General features: G+C 53.4%; 2 protein-coding genes and 1 pseudogene across 14 annotated transcripts in view; all 3 read left to right on the top strand.

The window, feature by feature from the left end:
• The window catches only part of Ank1 (ankyrin 1), a 190189-nt gene extending 173963 nt beyond the window's left edge, over positions 1-16226 (top strand). For 5 of the 13 annotated variants that reach the window (XM_076553626.1, XM_076553629.1, XM_076553624.1 and 2 more), the window contains 5 exons: positions 2177-2453; positions 7047-7130; positions 8067-8132; positions 8414-8538; positions 15207-16226. In XM_076553626.1, coding sequence (XP_076409741.1) covers positions 2177-2453; positions 7047-7130; positions 8067-8132; positions 8414-8512 — 526 coding nt within the window. In that variant the 3' untranslated portion in view covers positions 8513-8538; positions 15207-16226. Of the gene's footprint in view, positions 1-2176; positions 2454-6061; positions 6422-7046; positions 7131-8066; positions 8208-8413; positions 8539-8821; positions 8852-15206 lie in introns of those variants that run through there. The other 8 variants (XM_076553633.1, XM_076553625.1, XM_076553628.1 and 5 more) reach the window with 4 other exon arrangements.
• A 939-nt stretch (positions 16227-17165) lies between these two features.
• On the top strand, positions 17166-18547 carry LOC121823403 (transcription and mRNA export factor ENY2 pseudogene; annotated as a pseudogene).
• Positions 18548-20455: 1908 nt separating this feature from the next.
• On the top strand, positions 20456-24673 carry Nkx6-3 (NK6 homeobox 3). Its single transcript, XM_006982974.3, has 3 exons — positions 20456-20840; positions 22963-23132; positions 24342-24673. Exons 1-3 carry the CDS (start codon positions 20456-20458, stop codon positions 24573-24575), a joined length of 789 nt encoding a protein of 262 aa, XP_006983036.1. The 3' UTR covers positions 24576-24673.
• Positions 24674-25138: the final 465 nt, after the last annotated feature.

The following is a 25138-nucleotide window of genomic DNA, read 5'->3' as shown; positions in this document are numbered from 1 at the left end:
AGCCATCAGAAAAGGGCTGTGACCCGCAAAGGTCAGTTTCCCGCCAGTTGTGCCCAGCAGGAGAAGAGCAGAGAGGATTCGGGACATGTGTGCCTAGGAGATGCATTGATGGACGTGTGGCCACACCATGGTGCTGGGGCTCAGTGCTTTTGGGTTCCTGATGCCACAGAGTACTCCCATGTATCTGAGACACCAATGCCAGCACTATACTAAGACAAAGGCTCCGAGCTGGCAGAGGAAATGCAGACATGTTGAGTGTCCCTCCCTGCACTGGTGTAGAGGCCTTTTCTCTGTTCATGTCACTTTGCTTTATACGTCCTCCCAAAAGTGGCTCGTGTGGGTCTAGCGGGCAGTACCCTCCCAAGGAGCTCAGATTTGGCCAGGCCAGAGAGCAATCGTGTCCTCCTCCTCCTCTTCCCACTGTCTTGAAGCTGCCACCAGCCACCCCTGGGGTCCTCAGTACAGACCGTCACACTGTGGGAGGAAAAGTGTTGGCAAGAGGAGAGGGCAACTCATTCATTTCACTTCCTAAAGAAGTCCTTTGATTCGTGGGAAGGCATGGCTGGACCGAGCTTGTGAGGGTCACGGTGAGATGCCTGTGCACAGTACCTGCGAGGCCACTCACTCAGTCAGCACTTCCTGTCTGCTGGCCACTGCTGTTAGAGCAGGGCACTCGCTGACGGTGGGCTCTGACCCGGTTGCATCATTTCCTGGCTGTGTGACCATCCAATGTGGATGGGTACCTTTCATTCACTCACTCACTTACCCATATTTACTGAGCATTTACCATGTGCCAGGCTCCTATAAGAAGGCAGTGAAGAAGGCCGGGCGGTGGGGGCATATACCTTTAATCCCAGCACTTGGGAGGCAGAGGCAGGCGGATCTCTGTGAGTTCGAGGCCAGCCTGGGCTACAAAGTTCCAGGGCTGCACAGAGAAACCCTGTCTCAAAAAAGAAAGTAGTGAAGAAATCAGAGAAATGTCTGCCTGTAGGAATGTTCCAGAGGGGAAACTGACAGGGAACAAGATAATGTAAACAAAACCAGAGTTATAGTTGGCCTTTGGAGTCTCCGGGCTTCATAATCATGGTTTCCAAACCCATGGCTTGTACTACCTATAGAGCAAGTAAATGGCAGCTGCACTGAACATGTGCACATATTTCTTGCTGTTCCCTACACAGTGCAGTACAGCAACCATTTACACACCATTTCCGTCCTACTGGGAATTAGTCTCTGGGCGACCTAAAGTATGAACGAGGGTGTGTGTGGGTTCCGTGTAATCCCATACCATTTCACATAAGAAACTTGAGCATCCATGTGTTTCCGTATCCTGGGGGGTCATAGGACCAGTTTCTCTCGGATATTAAGGGATAACTGTAACTAAAATTGAAATTTTGGTAGCTAGGGAGACGGCTCGATGTTTAAGAACTAGCCGCCCAAACATGAGGACCAGAGCTTGACTCCCCCGGAACCCACATAAATGTTGGGTGTAATTCTAGCCTCCGAAGATGGAGACATGGGGATCCCACAGCAAGCTGGCTAGCTCACCTGGCCGCAGCAGTAAACTCTGGGTTTGACTGAGAGAACCTGCCTCAGTGAATATGGTGGAACATCCAGGAAGGACGGCTCCCAGCATCAGGCTCAGGCCTCTAACCCACACGTGCCCACACACACACATAAGCAGATGTGAGCACCTGTACACACAGGGAGCTCACACACAGGCAGACATGCATAGGCACACATGCATGACACATATGCATGAAAATGAGGGAAAGAGGAACTTTAAATAAAAAAAGCAAAAATAAACGACAAATTGAAATCTTCCTGGATAATTACAAGTACTAACTGGAAAATCGAAGCAGGAAGGCGGAGCACCAAGTGGGGAAAGGAAGGTGGTTGGAATTACAGATAAGGTGACAGAGAAGGCCTGAGTGGGTGACAGTCTAGAAGACTTCAGAGAATGAAAGGGTGAGCCACATGTATGCTAGAGGACAGCGCCCCTCAGAGCACTGTGAACTGTGATGTTCAGGAGCATGCATGAGGGGGTAGAGGACACTTCCGGCTGTATCCTAGATGAGCCGGTGTCCAGGGGAATGGGGGAGGCGTCTAAGAGCTGAGACTGAAAGTGAACAGTTGTCCTCCCTCTCCCTGGCTACCTATCACCTATCCTGGACCCTAGAACACTGGACTGGGATAAACAGGGCTCCATGGTGCCCGATCTTCAAGAAGCTGCCCATAGTTCCTGGCAAGAGGAGGTCACACAAGGCCCGCACTCACTCCAGAGGAAGATCACCACCATCCAAGGGCCGGAGCCCAGCACGCTTCAGGAATATGAGCAGGTGCTGGTGTCTGCAAGGGAGCTGGTGCAGAGGGGCCCACCTGAGACTGACAGCCCCCAGGCTGGCAAGGAACCAAGCCTGTGGGCATCCGAGAGCGCCTTCTCTCAAGAAGTACCGGTGAGAGCACATTGTCCTTGTTCTTTTCTTTGTTTACTTTTTATTTAGGGTGTGTGTGTGTGTGTGTGTGTGTGTGTGTGTGTGTGTGTGTGTACACATGATGTAGGGGAAGGCACGTGCGCCACATCACATCTCTAGAGGTCAGAAGACAACTTTTTAGAGTCAGTCCTCTCCTTCCCTCTTTACATGAGCACTGGTGATTGAACCAGTCACCAGGCTGGTACAGCGCACACCTTTACCTGCTGGACCACCACCTCACTCTCCCTCCTGTTCTTTCTAGCTCAGGCCCTAAGCCAGGCATGTTTCCTGGTGGTGACGTCACTTTCTATCCTTTCATCCTCTTGACTTCTGCTTTGGAAGGAAAGGGCCCTGCACCAGTCATCATCATCATCCATCCCACGGCCGAATGGCATCCCACACTCACACTCACCCCACCCCTGCTGTGCACGTGGCTGGGCGGCTTGCCCCAGGCCTTGCTCATCCTGTGGGATTTGAGCAAACTCTGGGTGATGCCCAGCCAGGGCTTTGGTGTGTTTGCTTTGTTTGGTCTTGTGTTCATGTTTTGGTTTGGAAGCACTGTGTGGCCTGGGGTGCCCCCCCCCCCCGCCACCCCCGCCGCCGCCCAAGTGTTGAGACTGCAGATTTGTGTACCACAACTCCTGGCTGTGTCCATCACACTCTAGAAAGAGCCTGGGGCTGAGACAATGGTGTGTTAAGGACTCCGGCAGTCATGTGGGAACCGCTCCCTCGGGTCTGTGGACCGTGCTCCAGCTGCTGGCTTTTCAGGACCTCAGCGTCCCCGCTGATGATAGAAAGGGTGAAGGGAATACCACCAGCATTCACCTGGCCCTGGACTTCTGGGACTCTAGGTGGCACCTGGGTTCGGAGGTGGCAGGGTAGCAATAACTCCCTTCCCTCCGACTCCTGTCATTCTGGGACTTCTCCCTCCAGCCATTCCGTCTCCTCCTCTCCCTCCCTTGGCCCCCTCCCTGTCCCATCCTCTCTTTGCTTTTTTTTTTTTTTTTTTTTTCTTCTCTCCGCTCTGCACTCTCAGGTCCCGCAGCTCCCCAGTCACGACCGGTCTTGTTTCCTCTACACCAGCAGCCTCGTCCTCTCTCCCCACTTATTATTTGGAACAAATGCCAGGCATCTTTTGGACATAGGTCTTTTGACTTATGTGTTCTTGCTGAGTGTGCATTGCCATTCTGGAATGGGTATTTATAACGCGCACGTGACCTGTGGGCTCTTTTTACCCAGTACAGTACCCTCCCTCACCCAGCATCACGTTTCCCCCACTGCATCTTCCTTTATTCCCGCCTTTTCTTTCTGTCTTTTCTTCTCCCTGCCAGAGCACCCTTGGGAACTCCAAAGACAGTTTGGTTCTTCCGTGTTTCTGAGATGCTGCCCTGCTCTAACCCACTGCTGGGAATCGTAGAGAGTTTGATTTAGAAAGTCTTTCTGCCAAGTACGTGCCCTGGCACAGGTCAGGCAGCCAGTCGGTTTTAAACCACAGACCCTGCCCCCCAGCACATTCCTTCCTTCCTGGCTGTCCCTCGCCACCTGCTTCTGCTTCTCCCAAGAATGACAGACAGCCCTGCCCAAATACGAGGGATGGTCCCTGGGACTGCTCTGAATCCCCAGGGGGAAGGCCAGGTGTAGTCTTTCACGCTGCCCCCTCTGCCCCCGTGGAGGAGAGATGCTGAGGAGCAGAGAGCATCATAGAGACGCTGCTTCTAGATATAGACTGTGTCTGACTCCTGCGTTATAAGGAGGAAAGCACAGGCAAGCAGCCAACGGCTTTCTTCAGGGTCACACAATGAACTGTGAGTGTCCAGATCTCTTGGTCCCTAGTCCCACATTCTTGCGGCCAGAGTGAGGGCAGAGGGCCACATGCCCAGCTTAGGAACGGAGATGTCGTTGCCTCCATGCTGTGGGAACTACTGGATGTTTTCAGACTGGTCATTTCCATAGATAGCTGATGGGCCCCTGGGATGATGATGAGCCCACTGAAGGAAATAGTTTTCAAAGCTCTTATTTGCTAGTATTTTCATTAAACCTCTTTGTCATCTGGGATTTGTAGTATGAACCCAAAAGGACTATAACCTAACTCATTCTTCTAGGCACGGGATGGAAGTAGGAGATATCCAAAGCTGAACTGTGTGTGTGTGTGTGTGTGTGTGTGTGTGTGTGTGTGTGTGTGTGTGTGCGCGCGCGTGTGCTGTTACATTCCACCATTATGCTGACAGCCCCTGGATTCTTCCTAGCTCAGCTATCATGAAATGTTCTCCTTCGACCTGCAATTTTTGTTGAATAGGGATCTTAAATTTCCAAGCATTTTTCCCGCCGAAATGAAGCCGTTTGGGGTGATGGACGTGGGAAATCTCTTTCATTTACGTAACCTTTCCACTTAGACACACTACGGTCACCTCCTATACCGGTGTCCTCCAGGTAAAACGGGAAAACTAAAGATCCTAACTTGATAGGACAGTGGTTGTGTTAACCTGTGAAACAGGCCGGTGCCTCCAGGGCAGGGCACACTGCGGTAGTGTGTGCCCCGGTTACTCCCGGTGGCTGTGTGTATCAAGCACAGTAGGAGCCATACAGCATTCTGGAGAGCAGCCAGGAAAACACAGTAATCCCTGTTCCATAAGTGAAGACACAGAGGCCCGGGAAAAGGTGACTGACTCTCCCAAGCCCCCACAGGGGCGATCCGGAGCATTCGTTTGCTCAGCCCCAGGGCTGTGTTCCTTCTGCTGGGCTGGGCTAGTACTCCGAGGAGAACGGCCTGATCCAGAAGGCGAGATCCTCAGCTGCTGCCGTGACTGAGTGTGTGGGTCAATTCCCCGAGCACAAGTGTGCTGGGAGTGGTTCCTCCCCTGTGGCATCTCCACTCCGGCCTGAGAAGAGCCTTTGAGATGGGCCCTAGGGTTGGGGATTTAGCTCAGTGGTAGAGTGCTTGCCTAGCAAGAGCAAGGCCCTGGGTTTGATCCTCAGCTCCAAAAAAAGAAAAAAAAAAAGAGAGAGAGAGAGAGAGAGAGAGAGATGGGCCCTAAATAAGCACTAATTCCATGATGAAGGCCTTCAGGACTCATAGGAATGACAGACCGGCTTCCCAGTGGCCCAGGACCTTTTCACTGGACAGAGTCTGAACAAAGTGCTCGCCTTTAGGGGTGTTTTTAAATGAATGCTTAACTTTCCTGGGTATTAGCTGGTCCAGACCCCATTAACATCATTCCCATCACTGCAACAGCTGCCCATGGAGATGCAGAAGTAGCCGCATTCTTGGGATGCCATGTTTTATGGAGTCCCCAATGAGAAAGTTGTGTTCTGGCTCTCATGAGCAAGCCTGGTTTCCCTCTCTATGGCGACTCTGACATGCGCTTCTGAGTCCAAGCCACAACACCTGCTTCCCCGCGTCATCCCGGCTGGACAGCAGCAGCTGGCTTGCGAGCTAAAATTATAGAAGGCTGACGTCCTCTGGGGTGTGAGGAGAGATCCCAGGCTGTTTGGCAGGAAGGACACTTGGGTCATGTTGTCCCAGCTAAGAGAGTCACTCGGGAGAGATTATTTGGTCTCCTGTTTAGAATAAGGGATAAAGAGCAAAAAGAGGCAGAGACAGAACAGAAGGGGTTACTGGGGGCCTCAGGAGTCCAAGAGGAGAATGAGAAATTGGATCTCCACAGCAGCTGGGCCCCTGGTGTCCCTGGTCCCCGGAGGGCCAGGCTGGTGAGGAGAGAGAGGAGAGAAGGATGTGGACCTTCATCACCCAGCTCCTGGTCACTCTGGTATTGCTGGGCTTCTTCCTAGTCAGCTGTCAGAATGTGATGCACATTGTCAAGGGCTCCCTGTGTTTCGTGCTGAAGCACATTCACAAGGAGCTGGACAAGGAGCTGGGGGAGAGCGAGGGCCTGAGTGACGACGAGGAAACCATCTCCACCAGAGTGGTCCGCCGACGGGTCTTCCTGAAGGTAACCCCCGGCAAATGGTAGGCCCTTAGGGGGCTGGACCGAGGGTGGCGGAGGACCGTCTGAGGGGATTCTCTGGTGCATGCCGAGGGTGAAGCTGAGAGAATACCAGCTCAAGCCAGGAGATAGGACGTGCAACGGAGACCAGGAAGACCTCTTTGCATTCTGTGCTGGGAACCATAGCTGCATATGGTACCTGCTCAGAACCACCCCAGTGCAGAGACGCTCAGCTCTGGGGCTCGGGATGCCTGGTCTCACTCCATTGGTATAGCCAACTTTGGGACTCAAGCCACTGCCAGGGCAGGGACTGTCTGTGGCATTCTCTCCCCTACTTCTCTGGGGGCCTTCGGGAACTTGCATAATCACCCTGTACTGTTGCCATTACAATGGTCAAGCACACGAAGAAGGTCTCGGGAGCTCTGGCCCCAGTCTGTCTCAGGGCTCACGGTCCCACAGGGTGCTGTGACACTGTGGGAGCCCTTGTTTGTCTTGTCTGGGACTGTTGACTGAGCTTCGGGCGTCACTGGACCCGGCTGTTGCTACCACGGTTCTTTTATTTCTTCATCTTCCGCTCTTAATGGAAAAATCCCACTCACTCATCTGGGTCTCTCTCGTCTTCTCATTCCAGGGAGATGAGCTTCAGAATATTCCAGGGGAGCAGGTGACGGAGGAACAATTCACAGACGAACAGGGCAACATTGTCACCAAGAAGGTGAGTGCAGCGTCTCTAAGTTGGGGAGAAGCTGGTGGGATTCAAAGCTGAAAGGCAGAGGAACTCAATACACACCTGCTTCTTGCTGCTACCCTAACGGGGGAGGAAGGGCAGGCTGTGGCCACCACCCCAGTGATTCGGGGTAACTCGGGAGAGCTGAGACCTGTGGGTTCTCTACAGTCGGGACACTGAGGGCCTTATAACCTCAACGCTTAACTCAGCATGAACAGTTCCAGCTGCCCTATTCCAGAAAGATCAGTTCCCACAAAACATACAGCTCTCGTCCTGTGAAGGGTGGCCCTGAGATGAGCTATTAGAGAATAGGAAACTGTTCCCAAGACCTCCCTTAGCAAAAAGGGTGTAGGAACTCATCACACTGACGGCATACATCCATCAGCATGGTAGGTTCGCGTTGCCTGGCATGCATTGCCCCATAAAGCAAAGGAAGGAGGCAGGAGAGGGTGCGTGTGTGTTTCACGAGGGCTGCCGTTCACATAGAGGGCCACGGCCCCATCTGTCCTTGCCCCTTCCTAAGGGCCTGAGCCATGATGTACGTTCATCTCCCATCCTGGATAACTGGATACGGAGCAGGTGAGTGGAGCAGACACAGAGATGAAAAGGTCGCCTCTGTCCTTAGGCACTGGAGAGAGATGATAGTCAGCACAAACTTCTATTCTGAGAAGCAGAATGGGATGCTGAAGTAGCACAGCTCATGGCCAAGCCAACGGTGGATGAAACCTGCCCACAGTACTCGCCAAATTCAAGCTCCCCTGACATTCCCCATAAAGGACCGCAGAGAAAGGCTTCTTCTTGGCCCCTGATGGACGAGAGACAAGAGGCCATTGCTTCTCCTCCTGACGTCACCGCTGGGGCCTTGTTCTTCTCAGACTTTCCTGATGGTTTGCCCAGCCCTCTTTCTCTTCCTCTCTTTTCCAGATCATTCGCAAAGTCGTCCGGCAGGTAGATTCCTCCGGTGCCATCGACACCCCGCAGCACGAGGAGGTGATTGTTGAGGGGCCCCTGGCGGAGCCTGGGGAGCTGGAAGATGATATTGAGTCCTTTATGAGACTTGCTAAGGTACCGAGGCGCTGCAGGCCCCTGGAGGCCGCGGCAATTCGCCTCTCCTCTCCTCTGCTCCGGTCTGCACATGCTGGCCTTTGGTGACCTTTCCGGGACAGTGTTCCCGCCTCCTCCTTCTCGCGTCCCTTTTCATCTTCCGCCTCTTTTTTTCCCGTCTGCCTATGTGATTCCTACTTTCTGTCTCTGGTGCTGTCTGTCTCCAGGTGGAGCTAAGAGGGAGTGGACTGCAGCCGGACCTGCTAGAGGGCAGGAAAGGGGCTCAAATAGTGAAGCGGGCCAGCCTGAAAAGGGGCAAGCAGTGATCTCTCCTCCAATAGCCCCTTGGGAGGTAACGGCGGCTTTCTTGTCCTTCCCGGCATGGTCCTTGATGAAGTAGCTGCTTGCTTCTCCCCGGCCCATTCCCTGCACCAGCACAGTTCAGAGCCACAACCCGACTCTCAGGCTCCCCACTCCCCAAACTTAGTCTCTGTCTCTGCCTTAACACCCCCCCCATTTCTCTTCAAGCAGATACATTTCCTTTGACACAGATCTGCTGCAGAGTACGCAAATCCAGGGCCTTGGTTTTATTTTGCTTGTTTATATTTTCTTTTGTCTTTTTTTGGCTGTGTTAGGGATGGAGCCCAGAGCCTCATGGATTCTAGGTACGGATTCTGCCCCTGAGCCACACCCTCAACCCCTATACAGTTATACAACAGGGTCTCTCTCTATAGCCCTGGAACTTGCTATGTAGCCCAGGCTGGCCCCTAACTCACAGAGATCCAATTGCCTCTGAGCTGGAATTAAAGGCACGTGCCACCACGCCTAGCTGTCCCTGTATAGTTTTAAAATAGTGCTTTGAAGTGTGGGAAAAAAAAATGCTCTGTGAATCTTGGCATTCCTCTTAGAAACCAAGCAGTGGGCTCTAAAGTTGGTGGCCAGGACGCTGCAGAACACACAGGGACAGCGTCAGACCTGTGGTGTCTCACTATGTGTGGCCAGAAAATATGCCAGGCCTAGACCCTAAGCCCTGCCTTAGTCAGGAGGGTGGGTCTTCACTGCTAAGGGCTCCACTAGTGTGTGAGGGGTGTGTGCCAGGGCGGTGGGCCGAGGAGGGGTGGGCCAGGGTATGCAGTGAAGCTCTCCGGCGGCGGCAGGCTGCATCGCGCGCGAGAGAGCTTTGGCAGCCAGCTCTGACCTTACCCTCCCTGAGGGGTCCTGTACTGAGCTGCCCCGAGGTCCTTCATTGTGCTCAGCTCGGGGCAGCTCAGTACAAGATGCATCGGGGTGGGAGACAGCGGGGAGCCAGGAAGCGTCACAGCCCCCTCCCCCTATGCCCAGCACCTACTGGGTTATCGCGCCCCCCCCCCCCCCCCCGCCACCCTGCGCACGCCCTAGAACTCTCAGGGCCCAGCTCCAGAGCCAAGCAGCAAGCAGTCGTCACTGGTTTTATGTATTCTGCAAAGAGCAGGGCCCACACTGCCTCCCGGGCCACCAGAAGTGCTGACTTGGTGCTTCCCAACATATCTCAGCACTCGGGTAAAAAATGAGGATTGGCAGAGCTGATAGGCGAGAGTAAAATTAGCCCTGACTCCTCAGCAGCTTTAAGGAGGTCACAGCATTAACCCTGGCACTGCCGGGAGTGTCCTGCCCGACTGTTGACTTAAAGGCCAGGATTAGCTCTGATTTGCGCTTCTGTTTGACTCGATGTGGACCAATGTCCTGAACAGGAGGAGGAGGGCAGGCAGGTAGCAAGAAAGCAGGGCGGGAGGAAGTAGAATGTTTTCGTTAATCGGCTGTCGCTGATCTACAAAGACGTTGAGATGCCCCTCCCCCAACACACAAATATACAGAGAGAGAGAGAGAGAGAGAGAGGGAGGGAGGGAGGGAGGGAGGGAGGGAGGGAGGGAGGGAGGGAGAGAGAGAGAGAGAGAGAGAGAGAGAGAGAGAGAGAGAGAGAGAGAGAGAGATTAGATTACCCACCAGACCTCATGAGCTTAGGAGTCAGGAATTCTGGGCAGCCTGGTTCTGGGACAGCGCTGAGCCGTCTGCCAACAAAAGGCAAAGGGAGGTACTCCGTGCCCGTACCCGGGGTGGTAACACAGATGTGGGGGGGGGGGGCAGGCTCCTGCCGGGTCCCTGAGGGTTGAAGGGCAGCAGCCGGAATGCTCCCTCCTCAGCAGGAAGCTAGTGAAGGGGCTTCAGCCTCGACCCCTACCACGGACTGCCCCCACCTCACAGGCAGTCCGGCCAGCCCTCGCTGTCCCTCCTCTGATTTCGCCTACTTGCTACAAGTCACTCGAAATCCGAAGGCAGCGCTGGGTGCTCCTTGCTCAGTCCTTCACAGACACGCAGACAAGGGTGACCCCTGAGTGAATGGCGTGCGTATTTCCCAGCTCCGCCTTGTTCCAGTTTTATGCTGTCCTTTATTTTTTAAATCTGTCTAGTGCCACAGTGCGTTTTCATGCTCTTCCGTGGTTATCTCACTGTTTTTGTTGAAGTCCTGTCTATCCAGGGAAGATGAGTTTTTAAAGCTTCCCGAGGGCTCTGGTGTTAGTGGAGATGAGGTCAGTGTGAGTGAATGACCCATACACCTGCAGTCTGGCATCCTCAAACAGAAGTACACATTCAACATTCGATATGCATGTGGTGATGCAGTCATTCAAACAGAAAGACACATACAACATGTAATGTGCACATGACAATATAGTCATTCAAACAGAAATACACATACAGCATTCAACATGCATATGATAATATAGTCATTCAAAAAGAAAGACACATACAACATTTAATGTGCACATGGTGATATAGTCGCTGGTGGAGGAGACTGCGACCAGAGACTGACAAGAACCTAGCTTTGTGCTTCCCTGGGGAGCAGCGGCTCAGTAGTCAGTGTTCACACTTTATATGTTCCTACTGTTCATCTTATGATCATACTTTATAACCCAGAGCTACTGTGAATAACGGGAAGCATCTTATTTGCTTCCAAGCATGAAAGCCAGCCTTGGGATCTAGAGTCAAGGCCTGGCTCCCCCTCTTCCCACATTGTATGACCTTAAGTCCCTCACATCCCCAACTTCCTACTCCTCAAGGAAAGATGAAAATAGTCTCTTCTGAATATGTGTTACATATCAACAAAAACCAAGTGCAGAACTGTGTGTGGCTCAGCGGTAGAGCACATGCCCAGCATGCCAGAGACCCCCAGGTTTCGGTCACAGCTCGGGTGTGGCGGGTGCACAAATAATTAACTATGAGAGCTGTTGTGTCAGGAGTAAATAAAGGCGTATGTACTGTGGCATTCAATTAGTGGCAGATTTTATTTGTATTGTGACTCGGGGCAAGTCAATTGACCTTCCTTAGCCTCAACGTTTCTGTCCACGCATAGCAATAATGCCAATTGTTTCCTTGTAGAGCTGCTGTGTGATAACAGATGTGCTTATTTTAGGGAAAGAGCTTTACATAGTGAGAGCTCAACAATACCCTTTCTCAGAGTGTTGTCCACATCCCCTCCCAAAGCATTCTGGGGTCTTAAGACACAGACTCCTTAGGAATAGAAGCTAGCTAGCCTGTAAGAGTTTCCGTTCTCTGCTGTAGGACGATTATGATGCATATTGCAAGTTGAGTCGTTATGACTGATTTTGATCTTCTCTTTAAACTTCTCTCAATCAGATAGCCTGATTATAAGTACCATATCTAAAAAGTGGATGAAATGGAGGATGGTGAACTTGTTTAGAGAGGTGGAGCACCCACTGGGAGGACTCTGCAGCCTGGGGAACTGTGTATTGCTGAGCCTTGTCCTGATGCTTACCTGTTGCTCCCTGCATTGGAAAGGCCGAGAGAGTGAAGAGGCAGGCTGAGGGAGTGGGAAGCTGCTGCTTACTCAAGGCTCAGGGCACATGGCAGCAGGCGGCAGGGTGTGTACCGCACCTAAGTGTTAAGGTGCCAGGGCCGTTGGGAAGACTGGCACACAGACAGTGGTGCAGGCTTGGAAGGGTACTAGTTCTTGATACCCTCTGCATGTGCATGGCTGCCCCCTCTAGGACTCTCCAAGGTGCTGAGGGAGGAAATGGCCAGTGCCTCAATCTGTCTTCCCTTTATGGGATACTTTCCATGCAAACATGGTTTTAAGACTTATCCTAGCTCAGACAATAGAACATTTTAATAAACCCGATCTGTTTTGATGGGAGGAAGTAGGGAGGCATGCTTGGTCTTGCTGTGTTTCAACCTCGAATCTGTTCTCATATCCAGCCACTTCAAGGACATCAGAGTGAGAGGTAGAAGGAGATGGTAAGAGTCGTGACATCAGTGTGGAGGCAGGTACCACAGCAGAGAGAAAAGAGGTGCGAGATCCTGGCCACAGGGCCACTCTGAGTACACCGGAGGGGCCGTTCCCCAAGCTTTGGAAGGATGGGCCTTTTCCAGAGAGTAGCCAGGGGGAGGAGGTGGGGTGTCAGGAGAAATCCTGCCTATAGCCTGAAGGCTCATGTTAACTCACCCCGCTCCACCAGCTGCTCCTGTCTCTGTTCCGCTTGAGTCTCAGTTTACCCAGAAACAAATTGGGTGTCCATTCCAAAAGGATCTCTAAGGCTTGATCTTTCTCCTCTGCTTGGGACCTGGCAGGAAAGCAGGTGGGAAATCATAGCCTGTGTGTCTAGAACATCAGATCTCACGTTGTCTCTCATTTGAGGAATGCTTAACTCCAGGGTAGGCATTGTAGAGAATGTGAAGAGAGGGCTCCCACCCAAGTGCTCATTAGCTAGCCAGAGCAGCCACACAGCTGGTTAGAAGAAAACACCACTTAGGCAGCCGCGCTTCTCAAGAGCCAGGGACTCACAAGCCCAGAGTGCTCCCTGCCCAGAGTGCTCCAGGGACCTGTCATTAGCGCGTTCACACATCGCAGTGATCTAATGTGGCAGGTCCTGCTGCTGCTCCCATTTGACAGCAGAGGAAACTGAGTTGAGAAGCAGCTAAGTAAGCTGACCACAGTGAAGCAGCAGCCGGTCAGGACAGAAGCAGGATTAAACCGGAACAGTCTAGCCTCAGATTCCTGCTCTTAACCTTGCACTCTACAGAGTCTCTTAACGAATGGATAGTGGTGGGAAGGGATGACCTGAAGTGCTGGAGGACAAGTCTGAAGCAGGACAGAAGTTGAGGAGGGGAGACGACAGCCTGGAGGGGAGAGCTGTGGCCTAAAGCAGAGAGGGACCATGGGAGCACACAGTCTAGAAATGGAATGAAGGAGAAGGCAGCCTTCTCAGAAGGAGCAGAATCTCACTTTTCAAGTGGCAGCTCTCTTGCGCCCAGCAAAAGTGCTTGGCTTTTAGTTTTCATAGCTCGAGGCAAGGTATTTGATACTCCCTTCCCTCCCCTGGGGAACCATCCAGGGATGAGTCACATTGGTCATGCCCAATATACCTCCCCAGCTCTGTCACCTACAGAGCCCAGGACAGCTCTGCCTCAGAATGGCTTCCAACCTTTGTGTGCCACTTCCCAGAACACCATCAACTCTTGCCATCTTAATGGCCTTCTCGGCCAAGCCTGGTGGATCACACCTGTCACCCCCACACTCAGGATGCTGAGACTAGATGATTGCCGTGAGGCCAATCTGGGATAAATAATGAGTTAGGAGCTATCCTGGATTAAAGAATGGGCCCCTGTCTCAAAAAAACAGAAAAATAAAGAAATGTCCTTCTCTTCTTCACCAGATCCTAGGTCCCTATAGATAGAACATTTAGAAGACATGAAGTTATCTGGGCGTGATGGCATCTGCCTGAAATCCCAGCACCTGGGATGCAGAGGCATCCTGGGATGCAGAGGCAGGAGGTTGGAAGTTTCAGGCTAGTTTGAGCTGTGTAACAAGACTTTGTCTCAGAAAAAGAAAAATTAAGAAAAGAGGAAGGAAGGCAAGAAGGAGGCAGGCCTCTCAGCAGGCTGGAAGGTAAGACCATGGGGGGCAGAACTGGTGCCTTGCTGTGAATCACGGCTGCCAGGTTTGGACTTCACATGCAAAGCTGTTCCTTCCCAACTTAAGATGTAATATTTTAGAGAGAATGTACCTGCCTTATGAGATCTCTCTACCACAGAGTCAGTCCAGTACTAAGCATGTGAACAGGAGCCAGGGGTACCTGACAGTGAGAGTCTGTGGATAAGAGCCAGGGGAAGCTTCAAGATCATGAGTTCCAAAGACCAGAGCTTCAAGGCCATGTGTTCCCAAGACCAGAGCTTCATGGTCATGAGATCCCAAGACCAGAGCTTCAAGGCCATGTATTCCCAAGACCAGAGCTTCATGGTCATGAGATCCCAAGACCAGAGCTTCATGGTCATGTGTTCCCAAGACCAGAGCTTCATGGTCATGTGTTCCCAAGACCAGAGCTTCATGGTCATGAGATCCCAAGACCAGAGCTTCAAGGCCATGTGTTCCCAAGACCAGAGCTTCATGGTCATGTGTTCCCAAGACCAGAGCTTCATGGTCATGAGATCCCAAGACCAGAGCTTCAAGGCCATGTGTTCCCAAGACCAGAGCTTCATGGTCATGTGTTCCCAAGACCAGAGCTTCAAGGTCATGAGTTCCTGAGACCAGTGATCTTGTCCATGGCAGGCATAGAGCGGAGATCAGTGTTGTGGACCCACCTAAACTGAAAGTGTAGATGCACTACGGCCTAGCCTAGCCTTTTTCTTGGCATAGGACCCATCACAGAAAAATGGTCACTTTCTAAGCACAAGAATCTACTCTGCAGATTTTCTCCCAGCCCCCTGGCAGCACATCACCTTCTCTGGCCCCCTATGTAAGGTTCTTGAGAGCTCATCCACTCTGTACTAAACAGTGGAGGCTGGCTGGCTTCGTAAGATGAAGCACCTGGGTAGAGAACAGGGAAGGGTGGGCGGTGTTTGGGGGTCAGCCTCTGCCACTACACTCTCAGCTCACTGCTTTGCTTGGGGATCCTGCTTCTCCTGGTCTGCCCTGCCTAAGAAGGAAGCACGGGACTCTTGAGTGACTCCTTTTTCTGTGTCCCGCAGGATCACACCTCAACACCCAAACCCTGAACTCCACACACTCTGTCATGCACACGGAAGGAGACCTGGACCAGAGGGCTACTGAAGGGTCGCACGTGTCCTAAGATCCTGGCATGACCTCTGTAAGGGGCTTCCTTTAGTCTCGTATCCGCATGAATGACTGGCTGTAGACGCATGACCTACAGTCTCCAGGCCTGCCTCTAGCGACTATGGATCTCTGTGGGAATCAGGACAAAGGCCGCAAGAAGAAGGGAGAGGAGGAATGAGGGAGAGCAAGCAAGCCCCAAAGAGCACATGGGTGCAGACATGAATAAGGGCTCTACTGTGGCTGGGATGGTTGGTTAAAGTTTGTTTGCTTTTTTGTTTGTTTGTTTGTTTTTGATTTTGACTTCGACCTCATTTGTAAGAAACTCACGTGATCATTCTGGAACGGGAAAACTGGAAACTGGGTGTGAAATCAGTTTAGCACCATCGCCCCCATATCCTCGTGTGTCCGTCTCCCACACCTGCACACAACACATGCCACCTGTAACAACCCCCCCTGCCCCACTTCCCGGTGAAGGGACTGCTCTTCCCAGAATGACAGGACACAGGTGCACACACGCAGGTCTCCCCTTCACTAGTCCACACTGATTTTACTGTGACCTCTGAAGCTGTATGGATAAACTGGATATATATATATTTTTTTTATGTTGTCTCTCAGTTTCAGTATTAATCATCTTCCAGCAGAAATCATTACCCTGAGAGTGCATTCGGGGTTCCTTGTGTTTAGAAATTTGAAAAGTGAGGCAAGGAGCCCCCCAGATTTGCTGTAGGGCTCAAAGGGAGCCAGGGCCCCCATCTCAAAGTTCTCTGCTGGGGAAGGGCCTGTGGCTGTCTGAGGATCGCACCAGCATGTTCAATAGAGAGGAGGTTTTCTAAATCGTCAAGCACTTCTATAATAGTCTGTGTTCAAAGTGTAAACTGTACAGTAATCAGCCTTGTGTATATGAAAACAATAAATACTATGCAAACCAATAGAAACACGTTAGCAGTATGTACAAAGCCCTCAACAGCTCAGCTCCCGAGGACTTCTCCAGGCTGTGGGAGGAGCTCAAGGCTGTCTTTCACTGGAAGAGGAAGGGAGTAGGGCTGTGAATGTACCTGCCAGTTCCTAGGTCAGACCACCCTGAGGTCTCCCAGAGCCAACTTGGTGCTTGAAGTGCAGGTGGCCGCAGGCTGGAGGTCCTGGCACAGACCAGACGCTGGGCTCAAGCTCCGACCACCGGCCCAGCGCAAGGAGAGCCGGAGCAGGATAGAGCTGCTGACCAGGAGGCTGAGGAGAGACCCTCTTCTACCTAGACTCAGGGCCAGGCCAGGAAGGGACCCCTCAACTGGCTGGTCTTGCCTTGGAGCCCTCAGGGAAGAGCCTTAACGTCACACTAGAGTCTCCTGCAGAGGGAGGCCCGAATCAGCACAATCCGGCTCCGCCTTGCCCGGGCGGCGCCCCCTAGGGCCAGGAAAGAGACTGGCAGGCTCTTCTCGCTCTCCAGGAGCCACTGGTGGACGGCGCGGTCACCTTCCTCGCCTGCCGCTCTTCGGAGGGGGGGTGTCGTCAGGACACAATAAAAAACCTTCCAAGTAGCACAGACGCCCCTCCATGCCCGTGCCCCCACGCCCTGGAAGCTCGCCCCGTGGCTCCAGCCGGCGTGCGCTCCAGCCCCGGGCGGGTGTAGGGAATGGGGGCGAGGGGGGGATGCTGTAGTCCGCGGGCGCGGCTGGCTTTCCTCCGAGGGGTGGCCGCGGGAGGGCTGGGCGGGCGAGGACGGGCGCGGGGTCGCCCCGCCTCGCCCCGCACCCTCTCTGTTCCAGGCCGCCGCCCCAGTAGCGGCTCTTAGCGCCCCGCGCGGCCCGGCTCCGCTTTGGCACCCTCCGCTCAGTCTGGCTTGGCTGCTTGGCACGCTGCCCCCCGCCCTCGGCGGCATGGCTGCGCGCTCCCGTTGCTAGTAGGAGCTGTTTTAGGAGGAGTTTGGGGTCTCCACTTGATGCCTAGAGAATGCTGCAGTCTGCACCTTAGACGCTTTTTAGAAGTTTTGAAATGACCTTGATTTTTTTTAATTGTTATGAAAAATGAACTATGTCTTGGCTCTCTCACATGCTCTGTTACTGAGAGAGACCACCCCTCCCTACTCTGATGTATAGACCGTTCTCCCTACACCAGCTAAACAAATGTCAAATTAATAAAGAAACTGACTCATGGCACAGGTCTCCATCTCTCCTTTCTTGGCTCATCTTTGAGAGTTTGAGGGTGCTGGGCAGGGGTTGGTGTAGCCTGGTTTGGAGTGTGATTGGAGTCTGGTGAGTGGCATCGGAAAACACCTCTCTTTGCCCCTAAAAGGAGTCCGCCAACGCCCAGCTCCTGGAAAGCCCCTTAATCAATACCACCCTCCCTAGAAGCCCCCAGAAAGAACTGACAAACCGGCTGTCTATCGAGAGACCAGAAGAGGTGGGGGCGGTACTGACCCTACCAACCAGAGAACCTGTCCAGGCAGGCAGGTGACATTCCCCAGGGGGAGCTGCCAGACTCTGCCTTCGCTAGAGAGAGGAAGTGATCCCTGCTCCCGAGTGGTTTCCAACGCTTTGTGCAAAGCTGAGCTCCGCACTGGTGTTGTCACATGGAGAATAAACAGTGTCCCCTGCATGTGTCGCTTGAGGTTACCGGACAACACACCCTTATCGGCTCTAGCGTTAAATAAGAGTCGAATCATTTGCAGCAAATGTCCGTCCTAACTTCTCATATTAGGGGGTGACCAAATCTTTGTCCCCCCAAATCCCTGGTGCACCTCAGTCCCACTCCAGCCCAAGCCGTCAGTCAGACACTGAGATCCCAGCAGACACTGGCTCCTGCACTTGTATTCCCCTGGGGGGGGGGGGAGGTTTGAAACACTTGGTTGGGTGACTTGGTTGGGTGGCTTGTCTGGGAATCTGGAATAGCTGGCGGCGCATGGCCTGGAGCAAACCTAACTGATGCAAACCATTAAGAACTTTTACCCGAGGGCTTAAGTCCAGGCAGCTGAGGAGTGTGGTCAGCAAGACAGAAAAAGATGGGCAGGCAAGAGCAGACATTGGCCAAAAATTAAGAAAAACTGGAGAGAGAGAATGTTTCAAGAGTTGCTGAGGTTAAAATCAGTTGAAGGCACACTGTAAAGAGGTAATTTTAAAAAAGGACTTGAACACGTTATGGTTGATGACTTCGCGGCTAAAATCACTCCGACAGGCAGAGCCCCCATTCCTGACCGGGTAAGAAGGGACTCCCGTGAAGAATAAGAACATCACTTGCTCAGTGTGCCAGGCTGCAGGGGTGAACTAGAATGTGGTGTTCTGTGGGTTTGGTTCTGAAAGCAAAACTTGTCATAAATTAGAAATCAATTTCCCCAAATAAAGTCCTTCTTTTTGTACAATGGTTAAAAAACAAACAAACAAAAACCCACTTTTTCTCAGGCTGAAGAGATGGGTGTCAAGAAACCTGTCTTTGGCTCCTAGCACCCACATTGGGGGGCTCACAACTGTCTCTAACTCCAGCCCCAGGGGATTCAACATCCTTTTCTGGACTCCTCAGGTAGACCCGGATAGACTGATGGATGGACAGGCACGCGCACACACACATACACAGTCTTAAGGAAAAAAAAAAAAAAGGACTCTTTCTCATGATTTTTAAAATCCAAACTTGCAGAAAGATCACTCCCCCTTTAGAAAATCCTTTCTATTCCCTCACCCAAATCACCAGTGCCATAGTTGGCATTGCTGACATCACAGTCAAATTGCACTCGGCAGGCCGGCCTTCCCCACCTCAGCCCTCTGCTCAAAGAAGGCTAACTAAGAAAAGACTCTCATCTCTGACCCGTGAAAACACAGACCCCCAAACAGTAAGAGTGACTTCCCCAAAGCCCCAGCGGCCGGATCAGGAAGAGCTCATTAGGACACTCAAATCTTGTCCCTGTCATTTCACGCTTTGGGAGAATGACTTCAGGAAAGATTGCTGAATCTAGAGAATAACCTAGAAGGTGAGCCCTCGTTCCCCTGTGCCTCAGTTTCCCAAGAGATCGCCCCCATAAGAACCAGCAGATTGAAAAAAAAAAATCCATCAGAAACGAAGCACACAGTGCTCTTATATTCAGTTTAAGTCTCAAATCTCAGCCCAACTGCCCTGCTTAGGACCCTGCCTCAGGAACACAGGGTCTCTCACGTGAGAAACTTCACCCAGGGCACCCACCAGCCAGAAGATTGAAGAGGCCAAGGCAGACTGGCAGAAACAGGAACATTTGCACAGCCACCCCTTTTCGGCCTCAGGAATGCCCCCTCACACCCACACCCCTGCAACTCTAGGAGCTGCTGCATGCCCCCCCCCCAAGCCATTCTGTGAGAAGTTTCCCACCCCAGGTCCTCAGGTCCGATAGATTTGCATTACCCCAGAGCAGATCCTGTTCAGCACGACCCCCCCCCCCCCCCACACACATACACTTACCCTGTCCTGGAGGAGGAAGGGGATTCATACAGGGGCAGCTTGGGAAGGTGACCTCTGAACCAGCCCTCCGCTCCCTCAAGGGAGCAAGCAAATAAAGACTTCGGCAGGGGCCTCCAGTCCCTACCTCCAGGCACCCACCTTTTCCTAGATACTGGACTTGGGTAAGCAAGTGGAGCCTCTGACCATGCACACACAGGGCGTCTAAAGCTAATTCTTTCACACATGCACACACACACACACACACACACACACACACACACACACACACTCACGAACGGACGGGCTGATTTACAGTCAATCTTTCAAAGTGCAATTTGTCTAGGAGAAGCCAATGTGAGGCCCATGTGGCCTCCAACCAATGGCCGCACAGCGCTCGCAGCTCAGCCAGTCTCGGGTCTGTATTCTAATGGGCCATTTCTTTATCAAGGAAATGTCCCTTCTCTGAACTTAAAACTTCTGATGGAGGGCCCCCAGACTCAGAGGCAGAGAAATCGGGTGCTCTGAATATGGGGAGCACTCCTCCTTAGACCCAGCTGGTGGAGGGGGAAAGCGGAAGGCCTCCCACCTGCTCTGGACACCTGACTTCCGTGCCCCATCTCCGAGGAAGGGCCGAGCCAGAGGGCAGTCAGAGGCTGGGGTGGGATGGGGGGACTCTGATTCTCCAAACCTGCCCTGAGATTCTGGACCACCATCTGAAGCGTTCGGGCTTTAAGGACTCGTCGCCCTCCTACGCGCTGACCTGGAGACCATGGAGTCCAACCTGCAGGGGACATTCCTCCTGAACAACACACAGCTGGCCCAGTTCTCGGAAATGAAGGCTCCCATGTGCCAGTACTCAGTGCAGAACTCCTTCTACAAGCTCAGTCCTCCGGGACTCGGCCCCCAGCTGGCCGCTGGGACCCCCCACGGGATCACTGACATCCTGAGCAGGCCGGTAGCCACTCCAAACAGCAGCCTCCTCTCTGGCTACCCCCACGTGGCAGGCTTTGGTGGACTCGGCTCCCAGGGGGTCTACTATGGCCCCCAAGTGGGGAGTTTCTCCAAGGCTGGGAATGAGTACCCCACCCGGACCCGGAACTGCTGGGCGGACACAGGCCAGGACTGGCGAGGCGGCGCTCGGCCGTGCAGCAACGGTGAGTTCAGACAGGGCCTTCACCCCGACCCCAGCCTGTTCCAGGGAGGAGGCGGGAGGTAGGGGTCTTTCACAGGCTGGGCCGCACTGGGTTCTACCTTACCACAGCCCAGCCCCGACACTTGCTCTCTTTCCTCGGCTCACAGCGGGACTGAATCCCACCCTCTCCCACTCTTACCCCACGTCCACCTGCTAGCACAGGTGCCTGAACCCCACCTTACCCCACTGCCACGTCAGTTACCCTTCAAGGGGCTTTGGGGTGTTCCAGGCCCCACCAACACAGCCCAGCCCACCCTGTGCAACATCCAGCTGGCAGCTCAGTGTGCTTCTGCCCAGAGCCATACAACCCCCTTCGCACAAAGCAAGCCAATGCTACCCCGATGGAGAAAAACGTCCTGCGCTATCATATCCCAAAGAGCCCAGTTTTGCAGGGCACCGGTTCCAAGACCCACTGAGGTCCCCATCCAGAAGCCGAGAGACCCATTTACCCACCTTCCTGCTCCGGGTTCATGTCAGCAATGGCTGCGACAACAGCCCAGCCTTCAGGGAGAACAGAGCCAAGTTGACCTTGGCCCTGACTGTTGGGGGCCCCCCTTACTCCACCCATCCCTCAGATTCAGGTTTCTGAGAACTGAGAGTGGAGGAGGTGGATATTATGCCAGCCAGGGATCCAGGAAGTGCCAGGGGCATGTGCTAGTGAGACACCCTGGGAGAGGGTGGCAGTGGCTTCTAGGGCTTATTGTGGGGCCACCAGAACTCTGGGGGTTGGATAAACATCTGGAGGGGACAGAGGCAAAGCCCCCTTCTGCTTCTCTTTAATCTCTAGATCCCCCACTGCAGAAGGAACCAATGATGGAAATCCCCAACTCTTGCCCACCATGTGCCTGAATGACCGACACCTCCCTCAGACCTCATCTCTTGGAAGCTTGTGTACAATCTAGTTTGGGGTACTATAAGCCCAAACTATTTCTCCCACACCTCTGCCCTACACTCTCCCATCCCGTCCTATTCCTCAATCTTGAATGCGTGCACACATCAGAAATAAGCCAGGAAAGCCGGTGGCCAGTTTAATACACGAGGAGAGAGAACTGGAGATGTCAGTGTTTAGGACAGTGGTTTTCAACATGTGGGTCGTGACCCCCTTCAGGCTCCACCGGCCTTTCACAGGGGTCGCATATCAGACATCCTGCATATCAGATATTTACATTATGACTCATAACAGTAGCAAAATTATGAAGTAGCAACGAAATAATTTTATGGTTGGGGGCTCACCACAACACGAGGAACCGTATTAAAGGGTCACAGCCTTAGGAAGGTCGGGGGCCACTGTCTTAGGAGGTCTTTCCTCTTTGCTGAAGTCCCCAGCCTCTAATGAGGGCATGGGACACAAGTTGCTGGGCTACACTGACTAAGAGCAAGCATATGGGTAAACTGCTTGCTTCGAGCCTCAAGCTCCTTGGTGAGCAATTAGTCCTGCCTGAGTTTGGGGTCTCTAGCCTCTCCAGATGACTCTGACACTCCAACACCAACCGGGCTGTATAACAGATTCCAAGAGGTTTACAAGGGAGGGTGGGCTGCCAGGCTGGCTGCCAGGCAATGCGACACAGAGGAATGGCATCATGGAGCCTGAAGTGTTCCCCTTCATGCTTTTGCAACAGACCTGGGAGGCCAGGGACTCAAAGACAGGAAGTGGAAAGGAATTCACAGCCCCCCCCCGCCGGGGGGTCTGATTGCAGGTGGAAGGTACCCACGCCTGTCTGGGTGCAAGAAAGGGCATTCTTGTCTTGGTATCCTGGCTCAGAAAAGAAATTCCCATGTGTCCCCTGGGAAAGGCAGCATCAGTGAATTATGGGAAAACTAGAAGGGAAGGCACAAGGCCCAGTTCGAAGTCCTCGCTGTCCCAAGTAGCTATAACCTGGTGGAGCTGCCCTCTCGGGGCCCTGTCCACCCAGGTGTGGTAGAGATCACAGTAACTATTATAGGGATGCCAGAAGTGTTTCTCAGCTGGCAGATGTCACCACATTCCTGCGACTCAGGGGCTTCTGGGTAGAGCACATCCCGGTGGAAGACACAGGACAGGTCTCGGCTCACCCTGCTAACCTTCTTCTCCTCCCCCCTGCCAGCCCCAGACCCCCTGAGTGACACCATCCACAAGAAAAAGCACACTCGCCCTACCTTCACGGGCCACCAGATCTTTGCTCTGGAGAAAACCTTTGAACAGACCAAGTACTTGGCTGGCCCGGAAAGGGCGAGGCTAGCATACTCCCTGGGCATGACGGAATCCCAGGTCAAGGTGAGTCTGTGTAGGAGAAGGTATCCGCCTGGCAGCCGGGAGTCTGCCAGGTCAGGAGGCTGCCAGGAGAGAGGAAGGCTTGCCTGCCCATCTTACCGGAGAGATTATAGTAATTACCAATAGGCCCCCCAAATGACAGCTGTCTGCCCAGCCATCTGGGAGCCTGTAAGCAGTACCTCCATTAAGCCTCACCCTGTCTTGAAGTCACTGTTACGGGTCCGTTTTACAAATAAAGGGACAAGGAACAGTTAATCAAGCCTGGTGCCTATGGTCTTCCAGCTGTCAAGTGCCGAGCTAGACTTGAACTAAGTTCTGTGGGATACTTCCCAATTTTTAAAAGGAAGATAATACACCCTCTGTCTCCACCCAATGCAGAGGAGGGTGGCAGAGATCAGTCGCAGGCTTCCACACACCTCACGAGCCAGCCACAGCCTCCCTGCTGCCCACCTCCTCAGGCTCCCGGGACAAGCGTTCCCCCTCTCCCCGCTAGTCCGTCCACACTTTGGATGGGGACACAGAAGAAGGAAGCCGTGAGGGCTGCCGGGACATGAAGCAGTGTGAACAGATTAGGGAGGTTCTGGGGGGCGCAAAGTGGGACCTACCTCAGCAGATTGTCACAGCCACCATAGAAGGCTGTGGAGTGGAGGCAGAAGGGGCTGGCAGCGGCTCCTGCCTCACACTTGGTTGCCTCCTTTGGGCTCCACAGTCTCCATCCATCTCAAGTAACATACTTAGTGGCCCTGTTGTTTTTCGGGGGGGGGGGCAATTATTCAGAAGCTTCCTGGGGATCTATAAAGCCAAAAGAGGGGCAACTTTATTCATTCATTTCGTTTCGTTTTGCTTGCGGGAGGTGGGATGGAGGACCAGGGCATGCTAGGCCCCCTGGCTCTATCATCACACTGCCCTGGGTCCCAGGGAGGAACTCTTCTAGTCAATGGCATTTCAGAGGCTTCGGCTCAGAGGCTTGGGCTCAGATGCCCAGACAGCGTAAGGAGGAAGCTGCAGCTCAGGGAGGGTTGCCCCCAGAGGAAAGGGCTGCGGCACGCTTATTTTTATTTTATTATTTTATTTTATTTTCTGCCCCCATCCGAGTTATGCAAATGTCAGGCTGCTGCACGGTGCAGAGGTGCACGGTCCGTGCATGACTCTGGGGGCAGCGAGGGGAGCTCCCAGTGGAGCCCGCTCTCGCACCCCGGTCGCTCTTTGCAGGTGTGGTTCCAGAACCGCCGGACCAAGTGGAGGAAGAAGAGCGCCTTGGAGCCCTCGTCCTCCACGCCCCGGGCCCCGGGCGGTGCGGGCGGAGACCGCGCGGCCTCGGAGAACGAGGACGATGAGTACAACAAGCCGCTGGACCCGGACTCGGACGACGAGAAGATCCGCCTGCTGTTGCGCAAGCACCGGGCCGCCTTCTCGGTGCTCAGCCTGGGCGCGCACAGCGTCTGACCCCGGGCCCGCCGCGCAGGCCGGCCTTCCCCTCCCCTTTCCGCGCAGCTAGCTGAAGGCTGGGGCCAGAGAAGAGGAGCGCAGGGGGAGGGGGAGGAAAAGAGGAAGGAAAGAGAAAGAGGAGGAGGAGGAGGAGGAAGCGAGAGGGAAGGAAGGGAAGGAGGAGAGGGATGATGGTGAGCGCATCAAGGGAGGAGATGGCACATCTTTCTGCCATGTCTCCCCTCTGGGCCCCTTGCCTGGTCAGTCCTGCGAGAAAGTGAGCAGGCTTTTTGCTGCAGGGGACCTGGCTGTGGGGCTCTCCAGATGCGTTCGTTGCTTTCCCCCTACGGAACAGCCGGTTAGGGAGTCAACAGGTACTGCGCCCAGTCAGCGGCTGTGACTGCAGAGCCGAAGATGGAGCCTGAGGTCCAGGTGTGCTTCCGAGTGGTCCCACTTGTGGGGGCCAGGAGGAAACCCACCTCTGTGAGGGGAGTGGGTTCTGCAAACAGAGACTCTCGTAAAGCTGAGTTTCAGAACCCTGGTGGCTTCCCACTGCACTTTACTCTGAATGTAGATCCCTC

The sequence above is a fragment of the Peromyscus maniculatus genome, chromosome 17, assembly GCF_049852395.1.
Source record: "Peromyscus maniculatus bairdii isolate BWxNUB_F1_BW_parent chromosome 17, HU_Pman_BW_mat_3.1, whole genome shotgun sequence".
Classification (NCBI taxonomy): Eukaryota; Metazoa; Chordata; class Mammalia; order Rodentia; family Cricetidae; genus Peromyscus; species Peromyscus maniculatus.
This window is presented reverse-complemented; position numbering and strand designations above follow the sequence as displayed.